The 15771-nt window shown below is 33.2% G+C and overlaps 1 protein-coding gene across 1 annotated transcript in view; it reads left to right on the top strand.

Moving 5' to 3' along the window:
* LOC129218754 (calpain-B-like) overlaps window positions 1-15771 on the top strand; it is a 244670-nt gene that overhangs the window by 9478 nt on the left and 219421 nt on the right. The window contains exon 3 of the mRNA XM_054853077.1: window positions 8311-8496. Within this exon, the coding sequence (XP_054709052.1) occupies window positions 8311-8496 (186 nt within the window). The remainder of the gene's footprint in view (window positions 1-8310; window positions 8497-15771) is intronic.

Raw genomic sequence — 15771 nt, 5'->3', positions numbered from 1 at the left:
CCGAGAACGATTTCATATGCTTTGATATTGTGTTGCGAGTAATTCGGTGAGGAAACTTTAGTCAAACCAATGAGTGTTTCTTTTAATGCAGTGTTTTTGTTCTTTTTTTGTATGTATTTCCACATCCGCACATAAGTTGAGCTTTAAATGATTTCAACCATTTTGAATGCGCTATTTTTCTGTGATAAAAAAATGATTTGTACAGTAGTGATTTTCTTTTAAATCAGAAAAGCTTCGGAGAACTAAGTTTTAGATTCGCAGTCGGAATTTTCAGACAGTTTTCAATTTTAGCCGAAAAAATACTTGAGCTTAGAAGGGTATAGTAACCGCTTTCTCTAAAGTACTTCGTCATTCTGGCTGTATGCATTCATGAAATATTTTTTTGAACGTTTCAATTTTTAGGGACCCCAAAATCATTAACCTAACATGTACCAGTTTCTACAAGATATTTTTCCGAAAAACTTAAATTCATCGAATTTACGGTATGTAATTAGATAGTCGCGTTAAATAGGGGAGAGTGTTGTACCTTGGGACACTTTTCATATTTTAATTTTTGAAGTCAATTATTTGAATCAAATTTAAAATTACAAGTCACATTAAAATACCCCAACATAATGCTTTGCAATACATATATACTTTTAAATTCAGACATTTTGAAAATGAAATGTTGCCAGCCATTTAAAGTAAAGGTTCCAAGCTGTGCCAAGGTACAATATCCCATTGTACCTTGGGACGCATCCTGTTGTACTATAGGAAAGTTCTTCATGATTCAGGAAACAGCCATATACTTGAACCAATTTTGCACCAGAAAACAAAAGAAAAAAAATTATGGTAGTGAATTAAATCATTAATATTGAATAATGAATTACGAATAATGAATAATAAATTATTATCTAACATTAAATGTGTTTAAAAGATTACATAAGATTAGAACATTATTCCATGTTCCTAAACATATCTTAATTATTAAGAGCCATGCATATGTTGTACCTTGGAACGTGTCCTAAGGTGCAAAATGTTTGGTTATCCCAAGGTACAATCACCACGTGGTTTAAGAAAAACCACCCCACTTGATTAGATGCACTATCATTATTTTCTCATAAGCAAATTATTTAAAGTTCTTCTCTTTTTTAAGAAAATAAAACTATGTTGATTAAATTTACAAATACAAAGACAGAAAATGAAATAAAAATGAAGAAAATGGGTCACTTTTGAGTTATGAATTTTTTTTCTCTCACAAAATTCTCAACTTACTCAAACGTAAGCTAAATGCACGCGTCGCCCTGGTCATTAGCTATGCAACGCTTATGAGTATTTCCTGTATTCATTCATTAGTCATTCTCTTAAACAGCATATTAGTTTTCAATTCTTATACTAAATTCAATGTCTATGAATGAAGTACAATGAAATTCTAATATTTAAAAGGTGCATGATAATATTCTGCATGATAATATCTCTGCAAAGAGAAATACGCCATTGAAAAATACCATTATGCGCTATATTTCAATCTCGTATATATCGAAAAGGAGAAATTTACAAAGAATTAGACCCCACCATCGAATTCAGAAAACCAATAAAAATCCATGTTTTGAAATTTTTTCTGGAAAAACAAGTCTGTACCGTTTCTTTGTAAGCAATAAATATTTGCTCATGAAGCTCAAAGCTTTATCATCGTATTTTAATGTCGTAACGATAACAGGAAACCTCTTACATGACAATATTTGCATGCTAGTTTCTAGATACTTGGACAACATACTGCTTGGAAGGCTCATTGAAAGTTATTTGAACTTCTAGATAAAGTTACTTTCCAAGAACACAATTCATTCATTACGTGTTGGTAACTTGATTTTTTCCAGTGGATAAAAGAAGACTGACGATTTTTGGCGAAGGTAGATCTTTTTACTTCCTTTTACAAAAAAGGAAGTATTGTATTCGCGAAAAAATTTTCACTCAAAAATCAGCCTTAATTTCCATTTTGCTCACCCCCGAATGAATGTTGAGTTTATTTTTCAACCCGACCACACGTGAATATATGCCTAAGAACGTACAGACACCCGAAATATCCATTTTGACGATCCCCGAGTTAATAGACACGTTTAGTGGTGACGTCAGGGGTTGCCAGAAACTCGGGGAAGTTTCCAATCATGCCGTTGCTATGCGCGTTGCTGAGGAAGAAACAACATAGGATCTTCGTGCGAATAGTGTTAGAGCGATGTTTAATTGATGGTTTCTTGCCAATTAAATGCTTTAAATAATTTTTTTAGTGGTTTCAAGTCACATATAAGCCACCTGTAGACATCATTTAACGAGTATCGATAGTTTTTACATGTGAATCGGGTTAAAATTGGACAAAACATAGACTTATTTGGAGTACAAGTGTGTTTTCTAGAGTTATACTCTTCTTATTGTTATTTCTTTTTCTTTGGTGGGAGGAGAACAGCTCCGCCATTAGAGAGGATCTAGAAAGACATTCCCCCTTCCCCGCTTTCGGAAAATTGCTCTATTTCTATAAATTTGGGCGTTTTTTTTTTTCTTTCGATGAAATATATGCATTGACTGCATATGATTTGCAACTCCCCCCCCCCCCCCTCCTTTGTTGAAAAATTTGAAATGACGGGACGAGGGAGGTATAATTTTTTTTAATCTTGTTTAAAGCTTAGTAAGAATTTCAATATAATTATTTTCTTCGGGCGGGATTTTTTTAAAAAATTGTATAAGTTATTTTTTGTTTGTGAAAGGAGAATTTTTACTTTACTCGATTGTGATGCTTGTTTGCATTGAAATTATTTTTTTTTTTCGGGTAGGAGGGGGATGTTACATTTTCCTTATCCTGATGCATGTTTGATCAAGATATTTTAATTTAAAAGTTTTTCTTTAACCCACACATAATTTAAGCTAAACTCCAATTGAGCTCTATTCCGAATAGGAATAAAAACTAGCTTGAAGAAATTATTATAGTTCCCATTGAAACTAGAAAAAAAACTAATATGTATATCCTCGCCCCCCAAAGAGCAATTACTTAAAATTACGAACAGCAAGAAGAAATATCCCCTCCTCCCGAAGAAAAAAAGAATTTAATTGAGCTATGCATTGCAAATAGTAGAACAAACTGAAATTTTTAATATATATTTATGTATATTGATATAAAAATATGTATAACAAGATAACAAGTAGAGTAAATTAAAAATCTTCCGCCTCGGAATAAAAAAAAAAAAAATTAAAATACTCGTGACAATTCGAATTCTGACTTTCACCCAAAGAGCCCGAAGGAATGAAGTTTTATTAAAATATGCATTAATTACTGGAACAAATGGAAAAAAATCCCCCCCCCCCGTCTAGGTATCTGACTAGGCTGACATGGCCTCTCGTCTTCTAAAGAAAAGAATGCATACAATTCAATTAAAGCTACTCCTGTTGCTCGAAAAAAAAAAAAGAAAGAAAGAAAGAAAGAAATTTCACCTTAAACTTTAAAAGAAAAATCTCCCCCCCCCCTCCCCCCCCCAAAGCATGATATTTCAAATTTTCTAGAAGGGTACATGCAAAAGGCAAATAGTCAATGTATGTTGCGCCGAAAAACAGCAAAAATTACGCAAAATTTATAAAAATATAGTTATTTTCCAAAAGCATGAGAGGGGCAATGCCTCTCCTGATTCTCTCAAATGGCAGACCTGCCCCCGTCCCCCCAAAGAAAAAAAAACAATAAGAAGAGTGCATGACTCTAGAAAAAACACTTGTATTCCACATAAGTTTATGTTTTGCCGAATTTTAACCCGTTTCACATGTAAAAAACTATCGATACTAGTCAAATGATGTTTATGGGTGGCTTATATGTAACTTGAAACCACGAAAAAATTATTTGAAGCATTTAATTGGCAAGAAACCATCAATTAAACATCGCTCTAACCCTATTCGTACGGAGATCCTATGTTGTTTCTTCCTTAGCAACGCGCATAGCAACGGCATGATTGGAAACTTCCCCGTGTTTCTGGCAACCCCTGACGTCACACTAAACGTGTCTATTACAACGAGTTTTCTCGTGCGTCTGTATGTACGTTAGGGTGGAACGAAAAAAAAAGTTTTGGATTTTCAATTTGCCGTAGTGCGGAAAAGTTGCCTTTTCATGCAAACAAGATGTAAAAAAAAATATGAAAAATATTGAAGCACGTCTTGAGGTGCCGCAAAGAGCATAAAGTTTTGCAAAATTGCAATTTTTGCTACATTTTAAATTTTTTTAAAAAAATTTCAAACTTATCTTTATGCTTCAAATGCTGTCGAAAAGCAATTTTTATGCTCAACAGGTCGCAAAATAACTTTTTTTTTGTTGTTCGGATTATGTCTTGAGGTGCCGCAAGAGCGAAGTAAGTTTCGCAAAAACGCACTTTTTGCCGAATGCACTGGCATCTGGGAGCTTGAGTCATTGCAGCAGCGGATGTGTAAATGGGGCGGGGTTGGTCAGCAGTGATTTGTGTGAGTGGGGCCAAGCTCAGATCAGGTGTCAATTTCTTTGTCGAGTTGAGTTAGTGAGTAACGTAAATTTTCGTTAGTTGGTAAGATACTTCATTATCGTGAGTTGCAATGGCTCAGTCTAAACAAGTGCAGACGAGACAAACGTCAGAATGTCCGATTTTGGGAATCTTGAGCGATTTCAATGAAGTTTTACTACCTACTTACGAAGATGTAATGAAATGTTGCTGTTTTATTAGACACGGCCTAAAAAGTGCGGCTGGAAAAGATCTTTCTGTAAGTGAAATATATGACTTTTTAGTTTCCAGAATAGATTACATTTGCTCAAGAGCATCTTTGAGACAACCGAATAGAAACCTAATGGATTCTTAGATGGTAAACCAAAAGAATTAAACGAATTTAAAGACAAAATAGGTCAACAGCTGGAAACCTGTTCTATAATCTTCCTGTGGTTGCTTCCTTACCTATTGAACGTTCTTTTTGATAACATACAGGACATAAGTACCGATAACAAATATGTATTGGATATGTGTGTCACTATATCAAGTGGGACTTGCTCACTAGATTTATCTTCAAGGAACCTGGGAAAACTTCCCCACTCCAGATGACTTACGTTTGCAAACCGTATATTTCCATTGTACGTGACAACTAAAAATCCGACTGAAAATATCAAGACTCTAACTCAGTACATTGTTAAAGTGTAGTAAAGTATAGTTTCCTTTATATGGGTGTGGCATTTCGCTAAAATTGTTTGAAACAAATAATAACACTGAAATATATTAATAGTAATCATTATTCATTCATACATTTTCAAGAAAGGATCCATTTCTTGTAGGGATCAAGTGGGCAAAGCGTATACTCCTGTGTGGTTTAAGATCAAGTTAAAACCTTCTCGTACTTACGGCTCTAAACATTCATTTGAACTTATCTTACGTACACGATATCACTCTCATAATTTTAAGAACATTATAGTCCAGGTTATATAAAGAAATGGGTATTTTGATGCAACAGAAAATCTCCATTTGGCTATGTTATGCAAAGAGCGTAGAAATGTAGGAGAACTTGGATTACGACGTGTGTTGAATGTAAGAACACAAAGTAGAGGCGGGGTTAAGAAGTTTAAAGTTCAACAAATAATTTTTGCTGCCAAAGATTACGATTTGATCTCGTGGGGTAAAAATGAAATAACCGAACCCCCCTTGGTAAAACATTTGTCTAGTGAATCCCTCAAAGTGAAACTTGTAACCCCTAAGCAGCTCTTAAAAAGTATGGTTCAGTCGCAGGAGACGAAAAATTGACTCAAGAGTTATTTGGAAGAAAGAGTTATTTGGTACAAAAAAAAAACAAACAAAAAAAACACTTTAATGTGTCAAAGAAGTAGACACAAACATCATACAGGTTTAACCATTTATTTACAATCATTAAGAATACTTTAAATGGTAGAAATTGTAGAAAAATAAAAAGGTCATTTGGTTTGCTTGTATATTTACAAATAATGTAAGAAGAATTTCTCACCAATCGGCTTGCCCATGTTACGGTTCCACGTTATGACAACTTGGTAATTTACTCGCCCATCTTATAATTTTGCTCGGGTAAATGTGATTAAAATTGGAATAGATAAAGAACAAAATCGAATTTTCGAAAAATCGCTTCGAGGTGTACATCCCCCATGCTACAAAATAACTTTGTGCCAAATTTCATGAAAATCGGTCGAAAAGTCTAGGCGCTAAGCGCGTCACAGAGATCCAGACAGAGATCTAGATCTCCAGACAGACTTTCAGCTTTATTATTAATAAAGATTATGATTTTTTTTAAATGTATTTTGTAATTAGTATTTGTTTTCCTAATGTGATGCTTAAAAATGTATTTACTGTCATATTTTGTGCCGTTATATACAGTAGGAAAGCATAAAAAGGAATTTCATTGTTAAATGGAAATTTTGGTTATTATCAAGCTTTAAGCTCGTTGCGGCACCTAAAGATATTGTAGTAAAGCAATGAAATTTCTTCTGCTTCTTTTTAAACTTAAATGACAACTTTCCCCCTCTACGGCAAACCAAAAAAATTGAAAAAAAAAAAAAATTAAGGTCATTTTCGTTCCACCCTAATGTACGTATTGATAAATTGGTTATAAAAATGATCATATTTACTAAATGGTAGATTGGATATAAAAGGTCATTTTTTGATATTAATGATGAATTAAATATTTAAAGCGTTGTGTAAGGAAAAATGCAATAAACCCATATTAACGTATAGTGGAAAATTATCAATCAAAAGTATACTTCGAATAGTTGGGATTCTTATTCCCAAATAAAAATTCAATTAACAATAAATTCATAAAAAAACAATTCAATTTTGTGAAAACTTACCATCCTTTTTTTATTTTACTTTGATATCATATTGTTATAAAATACTAAAGTAAATCATCAATAACAAAAAAAAACATAAGAACCAATATTATATATATATATATATATATATATATATATATATATATATATATATATATATATATATATATATATATATATATATATTCGTAAATTGATTTATGCATAGATTAGATGTAATTTTGGATATTTCATTATGTAATTATTGAATATGTTGGATAGCATCGGAATACGACGATTCCTCTGCTCCCTGATAAATTGGTAACGGCTATTTCTTTTTGTTTTTGAAGGAAACGGTGATGGACTGCTTTTATACTATAGAGGCATTTTTGAAAATCACTGGCTTGACAAAACGTTCATTAGTCCTTCGGTGTTCACGACAGGATTAAAAATATACAGTTCACTGGCTATGGAGATTTAGTGGTCAATACAATCCTTGGAATGTTGATGGATTTTCAAATGTTGATGATAAAATACTGATGAATTTGCTGCTCCATGGCTTATGGATGCACTTCCAAAGGGGTATTAAAACTTGATGGATTTTCGACGATAAGAAGAAATTCAATCTTGATAAAAATGCTCTTGATTAATATAATTAATTTTCATTTTAAACAAGAGATAGTTCATATCATACTCAGGATGATCAAGGATTCTGAAGAAACTTATATCGTTTTTTCCCACGAGGCTGGAACAGCACAATACGTACACGCACCCGCGCCATGCTGATTCTACACGAGTACTGCACTGAACTTTTTTAATCGCAAAAACGAAATGGCACACCGACGCTACCGTCTCAATATCCAATCACATTGTTGCATTTCAAAAGTGACAGCATATGACTCCACCTTTATTTTTTCAAATTTAGGTGAGCAATTTTGGCTCGTGTTGGTGCTGCCCTCTGTCTGTACAAAATAACAATATTGTAAAATTCCAAAAATGAAAATGTTAAAGTCTGATTCTTTAACACGTATGTATGTGCGTATGTGTGTATGTATGTCGCATAACTCAAGAATGGAATGTCCTAGAAAGTTGAAATTTTGGTACTTAGACTTCTAGTGGGGTATAGTTGTGCACCTCCCTTTTTGACTGCATTTGGATGCTCCAAGGGGGGTGTTTTGCCCCTTTTTGGGGGGAAATCTTTGTTAATTTCGATGTAAACTCAAGTGGTATTATAATTTGGCGGACACTTGGCGATATATCGCCAGTCTCTTGGTCGCCAAGTTTTGGCGTCAACTTTTCGACAAATTTGGCTATTTAAAAAAATTTTTTTTTTTAATCTGGTTTCAATTTGGCCACTGTTGGTGATATTTAGGGAGTAAAGTATTGAATCACATTAAAACTGCCAATAATGAGAAAATGACATTAAATTGGAGTAAAAGAAAGTCATGTGATGCACACATCAGCTCGTTTCCTATTAAAAACTGAAAAAAAATGTACTAATTATTTTTCTTTCTTAGCAGGGAGCAAGTATTGCCATTGTTGATGATATTGCTTACCCAACAGCAGCTAGAGAAGTCAGTTCTATGACAAATGCGTCTGAAGAAGAAAGTTTGTTTCTTGACAATGACTTTCCGCCATCTGAATCTACTTTATACCACAGCAAAAGAACAAGAGATCCTCAGATAGTCTGGTTAAGACCCCACGTACGTAATTGAATAGAAACTGAAACTCAAACTATTATAAGTTTTCTTTTCTAAGTATAACATTTGTCTAGTAAGTACTGATTTTATAAGTTCAACTTTAATGTTAAACCCAGGTTTGAGGTATCCAATTTCTCTTGAAAATAAATATATTGAGTATAAAATGATAGTAACGCTCTTTGTTAGCTAAAAATTTGATTACGACAGCAATGCACATTAGATGTTCGAAATATGAAGATTCGCTTTAAAAATTTTAATTTTTGTGTAAGATTACTTATTTGTGAAGCTTCGATTCAACGAGTGCATTAAAATACCAAACAGAAAGATGAATAATAGGGAGAAAATTCAAATGTATGAGTGTACTTTTGAAGTATAAGCTTAGACTAGGGTTCATTGATAGACGAGGCCCAATTCATTCATTGCCACTGTGCGCGTTTGGATGACAGTAAAAAAAAAAAAAAGCCTGATTAACTAACGCAGAATAGTAAACATTACTTCATTCAATGCTGTTACGCGTTCGATGCAGCTTCAAACTTTCTTTAAATGACGACACTGTTCTTGAGAAAACACAGGAGATTTATTTACAGCTATGAACAGGAAATGTAGTTACAACTGCTAAATCAATCATCAGCAACTAAGCAAATAACAATTAAACATCGTAAACTCAACGGTGACACACATATTTACTTCAAAATACGCAAAAACACAGTGAAAGGCTAATACACACAGAGCCAAATACATGCTCTCAGTGCGACGGCTCAGACCAGTCTGACTTTTTATCACGTGCGGAGGCTATTTATAAATTCCAGAGAAGTTTCGACAAAATTCGAAATGCTTTTCGATGTTTCCTTTTTATTTCATTCACAAATCTTAGCGTGCAGAAATGGAGGGACCCTATATACTTCATTCGAATGTAAGGGGGTTGTATATTCATTACGAGAAACTATTTACAGGTTAAGTTACTACAATAATTTTTAGAAGAAGAATAATGGAAAATATGCCAAATTTAGCCAGATTACAACAAATTAATTTCAAAAATAATTACTATTTACAGAATTTGTAACAATACGTTTTTGTAAAAAAAAAAAATATTTCTTCTCCTGTGATTACTTTATCAGCCATTCAAGATAGGTCAATGTATCTTAATAATGCATTGAATAGCTTATAGTTTCTTGTTTTGAATCTGTTAAGACAAATATTTTTACATTTTTTGCTACACGGGGTCAAGTGCTACATTTATCACCCCATACTCTAAATCTGTGGCAGAAATTTGGTGAGGTCAGTACAATGCAACAACTGGGCACAAGTGAAGAGAACTAAAAATGCTACGTTTTACATGTGCCTAAATTATAATTCCGATTAAATAACACATAATCGGACTAGATTTTATATTCCTCAATTTTTTGTTTGTCTACACTATAAAACTAATAATTTGATATGATATCATTTTGTTTTCATAATTGATATATTTTTTAAAAATAATAAAAACATTACAATAGATAAAAACGTATTTTAAAGTAGTATTACTTTTCTTTTACGTATCAACTAACCCTACATATATCTTCTGACTCCACTACTGGGGCTATTTGATATAAAAGAAGTAACAACTGCATTATATTTAATTCTACCCTCATTTTTTTTTTTTTTTTTTTTTTTGAAATAAATAAATATATTTGTTACGCATGATAGCTCACTGTAACATTTTAGACCATAAACATTAAAACAAATTCAATGTAATAAAAAAAAAATCCCAAACATAAAATGTGTCCATTAACCTAAGTCGCCATATTCCTTAAGTCTCGATTCTGCATTTTTCATCCATTAGAACAAGTTTTAGTTTCATATCATCAGTAATTATTATGACTTATTAAGTACTGAGAGCTGGTAATCATATTTTCGAAGAGAGCAAAGAACTTTATAAATTATTGCTTATTTTCGTGAGAGCGTGATACACACGCAAAAAGTGCGTGCGTTTTTAAATTTATTCATACAAGAATATTTTACAATAGAGTTCTTTGCATTTTTAGATTACTTTGTGTTTTTAGTTCATTGTTTGAAGATTTTATATTACTGGTAGCTGTGGAGGGGGATTTTTTTCTTAGTTTTTTCTGTTTCATCCAATTTGAGTATTTTTTACTTGTGAAATACGTTTTCCATTGCACTTTTAAATGTCTCAATAAACCTAAATCTGTTTTACTTTTGAGAAATTTATCAAATGAAAGCATTTAAGAGCTTATTCTTTACTATTCGTTTGCTGGTTTTAACAAATCGCACGTAGGAGAAATACTAAATCATACCATATTGAGAAAAATGATTTGATGTACTAAGTATTGAAACAATGAGAATAGTTTCAGCCATATTGTAAAGATTTCCGCAAGAGATATGAGTTGACTCCGAAACTAGTTTGCGTTCGTTGAGACATAAGCCTATTTTTCTTTATTGCCTTAATAAAAATATTGAGTTAATTATTTATTGTATGTGTCTCTCTCCTTTTAGGAAAAAAAAAATATTTATTAAAAAATTGTTTCAATGAAAGCATTTGTCATATCATTTATCCCAACTCTTTTTACTTTCTTTTACAAAAAAAGGAAGTATTGTATTCGCGAAAAAAATTTCACTCAAAATTCGGCCTTAATTTCCATTTTGCTCATCCCCGAATTAATGTTGAGCTTTTTTATCAACCCGACCACACGCGGATAAGTGCCTAAGAACGTGTAAACACCCGAAATATCCATTTTGACATTCCCCGAGTTAATTGCAACGACTTTTCTCGTGACGTCTGTATGTACGTATGTATGTATGTGCGTATGTGCGTATGTATGTCGCATAACTCAAGAACGGTAAGTCCTAGAAAGCTGAAATTTGGTACGTAGACTTCTAGTGGGATCTAGTTGTCTACCTCCCCTTTTGGTTGCATTCGGGTGTTTCTAAAGGGGTCTTTTACCCCTTTTTGGGAGTAAATCATTGTTAATTTCAATGTAAACTCAAGTGGTGTTATAACTTGGCGGACACTTGGCGATATATCGCCAGTCTTTTGGGCGCCAAATTTTGTCGCCAGCTTGGCGACAAATTTGGCGATTTTTTTTTCTTTTAAAAATCTGGTTTCAATTTGGCCACTGGTGGTGATATTTAGAGAGTAAACTATTGAATCACATTAAAATTGCCAATAATGGGAAAATGACATTAAAATGGAGTAAAAGGAAGTTATGTGATGCACACATCAGCTCTTTTCAAGTGGAAACTAATTACGTACACTAAAAACAATCAATCGTAATGTATTTCGTAACATCTAAAAAGAGTACGCCTAAAAGCTTTTGCTCATGAACAGCGTTTTACAGATGATATGCAGCATCTAAAATTTGTTGAATTGTTAAGCAAGATTTTGATTAGAGTTAATTAAATCGTGCAGACTGAGACAATTTGACCATGCGTAATTTCGTGAAATATAGATGAAATATGAAATATTTCATGAACATTTGTGAACTTTTTTGCAAGATTTTCAGCTGAGAAGCTTCATAAACAGAGTATCACCCAAAAATCTGAATATTTCAAACCTTCGTCTCTGTCATTAAAAAACTGTGCACAACCTTTATTTTCATTCATTTTGTATTTTTATGTAAGAATTAAATGTCCCCCCCCCCCCCTTGCTCAAATATACATATTTTTAGGAGATACATATTGTAAGTATGGTTGATCACGAACTTATTTGCTATTTACTTTACGTTTTCTTTGTAATGAAACGAGGCAGCTCCTCCCCCCCCCCGTTTAAAGTACGCTAATTATTTATTTATTGACATGCTATGTAGTTGCAATTTTCAAAATTTTGCATTTTTGTTGCTAACACATCAAATTTCCTGCAGTTTAATGTACGAAGTATTTTAAAAATCCAAATGAAGGGAGTTCATGTTATGAAATATTTGGTTTGATTTTTTAATTGGAGGTTATCAAGAAAGTTAGAGAAAAATGATTGATTGGTTTTCTTTTAACAGTTGGAAGTTTTCTGAAATATTTCAGTTGAATAATATGATAATACTTTTCTTAAATATCTTTGAAATCATTTTAAAATATTGCAGAATGCGATTAAGCATTAATAAGAGTGAGAACAGGCTGTTTTCCCCGCACTGACGCTACACCACGAAAAAAAAACTTTTATAAAGTTCACTTCACTATCCAATGAGCGAGCGAGCGAGTGAACATTTTCATTTGGCATATGAGAGCATCTCTTTACCAAGATTCAGTTGCATTGGAATGGAAGCAAGCCCTAATTACCCAATAGGCCAACCTAGGCCCTGGTCTAAGGGTGCAAGCCAAAAAGGGCGCATATCCCCGAAGAAAAAAAATAAAAAATTAACAGCTCATTAGAAAAACAAAGAAGAAGAAAGCGGCGTGCTAATATTTGGAGAATAAAAATTCAGCTAGAACTGATTTGCAACCTGCCCACTAAGCAGAAAAAACAATAGAGGAGAGGGCGCGTAATGCTTGAGTCAAGGTACCATTTCTGGTCAAAACAGATCATTTTCCAGGGGCGCCGACTCCGAGGACGCTGCAATGATCCAGAACCCCCCCCCCCCAAATATTTGTGGGGGTTCCGGGCACCCCCACCGCCAGCAAGCAGAAGAAAGAGGTCAATACAAAAAGGGACGAATTTTTAAATATTTAATTAAGCTTAACAAAAAGAACAAATTATACCGTTGTGTTTCTGTTCTTATACTGTTTGTGTTTTTATTTTCACTATTATTTTCTCTGCTTTAATTTATTTGATTTACGTTATTTTATTTTTATTTAGTTATTTTTTTTTTCTCGTGGAATTATTTTGCGGTAGAAACCCGAAGTGAAAGTAGATATTTTCCGCCAAGTGTTTCTGTTTAAAAAACTGAAGCACATTTTCTCGAGAGTTATTCGCTCTGAAAAATTGGCCTTGTTTGGGTTCCCCCCCCCCCTTTTTGTGCTGGGTGTTTGAGCACCCCCACTGGTTTTCAAAATCCGGAGCCACTGTAAATTTTCAATATCTTTGATTTGAACAATGATTTCTTAAAAATACTGCTCTGCCAAAGTAAAAAAAAAAAAAAAAAACTTATTAGAGATACGCCACATACAGGGAAATTCGTAAAAGCTATGATATAGAAAATGTTCAGAATATAAAACTTGGTCATGTAACAATTTTTCTTTTGATGTCTTTAAATCATGTGAGTAAGTATATGTTTTGCAATTAATAATTTTTTAATTCATGTTTAGTTTTGACAGTCAATAATTAGCGGCGCTCGAAGTTTAAATTTTTGAAGGGATGAAATTATTCATTTACTTAATGAAGCTTAAAATTTTACGGAAGGACAAAAGACGAGTATGCACAATTATACGTGTAGCAAAATCTAACGAAAATAGAAAATAGACATAATTTTAAAGAACATTGTTATGTTGTCTTTAAACTCTCAGACATTGTTTGACGAATAAGGAAATTCTGTGGAATTCACATGATATTTCCTATTTTGTACACAAAATATTCACCATAGTCAGTTTTAGTTCTCTACACACACAAGCGTTGCGTGTAAGTTTACTAATAAATAATTTCTTAGACACAATTTTCTACATTTTCCTTTATAATTACCTCTGTTATTGGGTTTCACTTCCAACATATTACTTTTCTGAACATTTTTTTTAAAATATCGTCTTGGAGATCACAAAAGAGTGGATAAAAATACATGGGATACCCCAAAAAATAAAAGAAAATTAAATATATTTACAGAGATAGAGACCAGCAGTTCTAAATCTTTTCAAGGTAAAACTGAAACTATCAAGAAATTCAAGAGTCATGATATTTAAATGTAAAAAAAGGGGGGGGGGGGTGGAATACTTAAGATATCACTGCTAAATATTCTCTCAGCTCAAACGGGTAAAAGGTTTTTCCTTTGACCACAGACATTTGTTTTCCAAACAGATAAACATTTTGAGGCGGAAAATTGAAAATTTCACTGTGGAAAACCAAAACAGTTAAATATTTTTGGAAAAGAAAAGCTGGGGCAAGATGTTTTACAACATATTTTAAGAAATGAATGAATGTTTCGGGACGTGGCTATATGGAGAGGAAGGCGTTTTCTGAGCCTAATCCCATCATGTTGCGCCACCAAAGCTAACCCAAAATTGCTAATTTTATAAATTTAATTTCAGAAAAAAAGTCCAGGTAAGATTCCCCTAACCCACTTCTATTAACATCTTCAAAGTTTATCGGAGTTTGCTCTTTATGAAACGTCAATTTCAAAAAGTTTCCGAGTGTTTACGAGTGTCTCTTATTTTCAGAACATCATCGAAGACTGCCAATAATTTTTTTTCATAGGGCCTCAACTTCTGAACATCTGTACAGGAGCATCCCTCCCCCCCCCTTATGAGCATTTTGAAAGTGGTCTAAAATTTCGAAAATTTACTGGAAGAGAGTCCTCAAACCCCATCCCTTCACCCAGCACCGTTAAATGCATTAAAAGTCCTACAAATGCATATTTAGAGTTTTCATTTCAAAAATTGTTAAAGGGAAATCCTTCATATCATAATAGATCGTCTGAAACTTTGTTTTTAAGGCCTCAAGCCCGAAAATTTTCCAGGGATGTGACCTTGACTTCTGTATCCTCTTCCCCCTTCCCCATCTCATTTAAAATCGCCAAAGAATAGGACCTGAATTTTGAAAAACAAATCCGAGTAGCCGCAGAGTTCAACATTTTTCCCCCAACATTATAAAAATTGTCTAAAGTTTTGCTTCTAGGTCTTTAAATTCGAAAAATTGACAGAAGAGAGTTAACAAATTCCATCCCTTCTCCGTTTGTTATTAAAGATAGCTCACATTAAAGTATTTAGGTTTTCAATTAAGAAAACTTTCTGGGGGAGAATGGCTTAACCCCATCCATTTCCCTAACATCATAAAAGATGTCTTCGAATGTTGCGGTCTTTAATTTCAAATAAGTTTCATGCTAAAGCGCCGATCGCCCGCTCATCGATAAAATAGCCTCTAAAATTGTTTAGGACCTCAGTTTCTTCGTTTTCCCTCCCAGCATCATTAAAGTTTTTCAAAAATTTCGTTTTATGACTTTAATTTCGAAAAGGGATGGGGAGAGTTCCCTAACTAATCCCTTTCTCTAACATCATCAAAGATGACCGTTACTTCTAGTTAAATCGCCTTAAATGTCCTAAAATTGTATTTCTGAAGCGTCAACTTTGGCGAATTTTTATGGTGCACCAGCGAATCCCCCCCCCCCCATTTTGAACATCACCATAGGAAAATTAAAAAAGAAA

This window comes from Uloborus diversus, chromosome 3, assembly GCF_026930045.1.
Source record: "Uloborus diversus isolate 005 chromosome 3, Udiv.v.3.1, whole genome shotgun sequence".
Taxonomy (NCBI): Eukaryota; Metazoa; Arthropoda; class Arachnida; order Araneae; family Uloboridae; genus Uloborus; species Uloborus diversus.
Note: the sequence above shows the minus strand (reverse complement) of the source record. Positions and strands in the feature narration are given on the sequence as shown.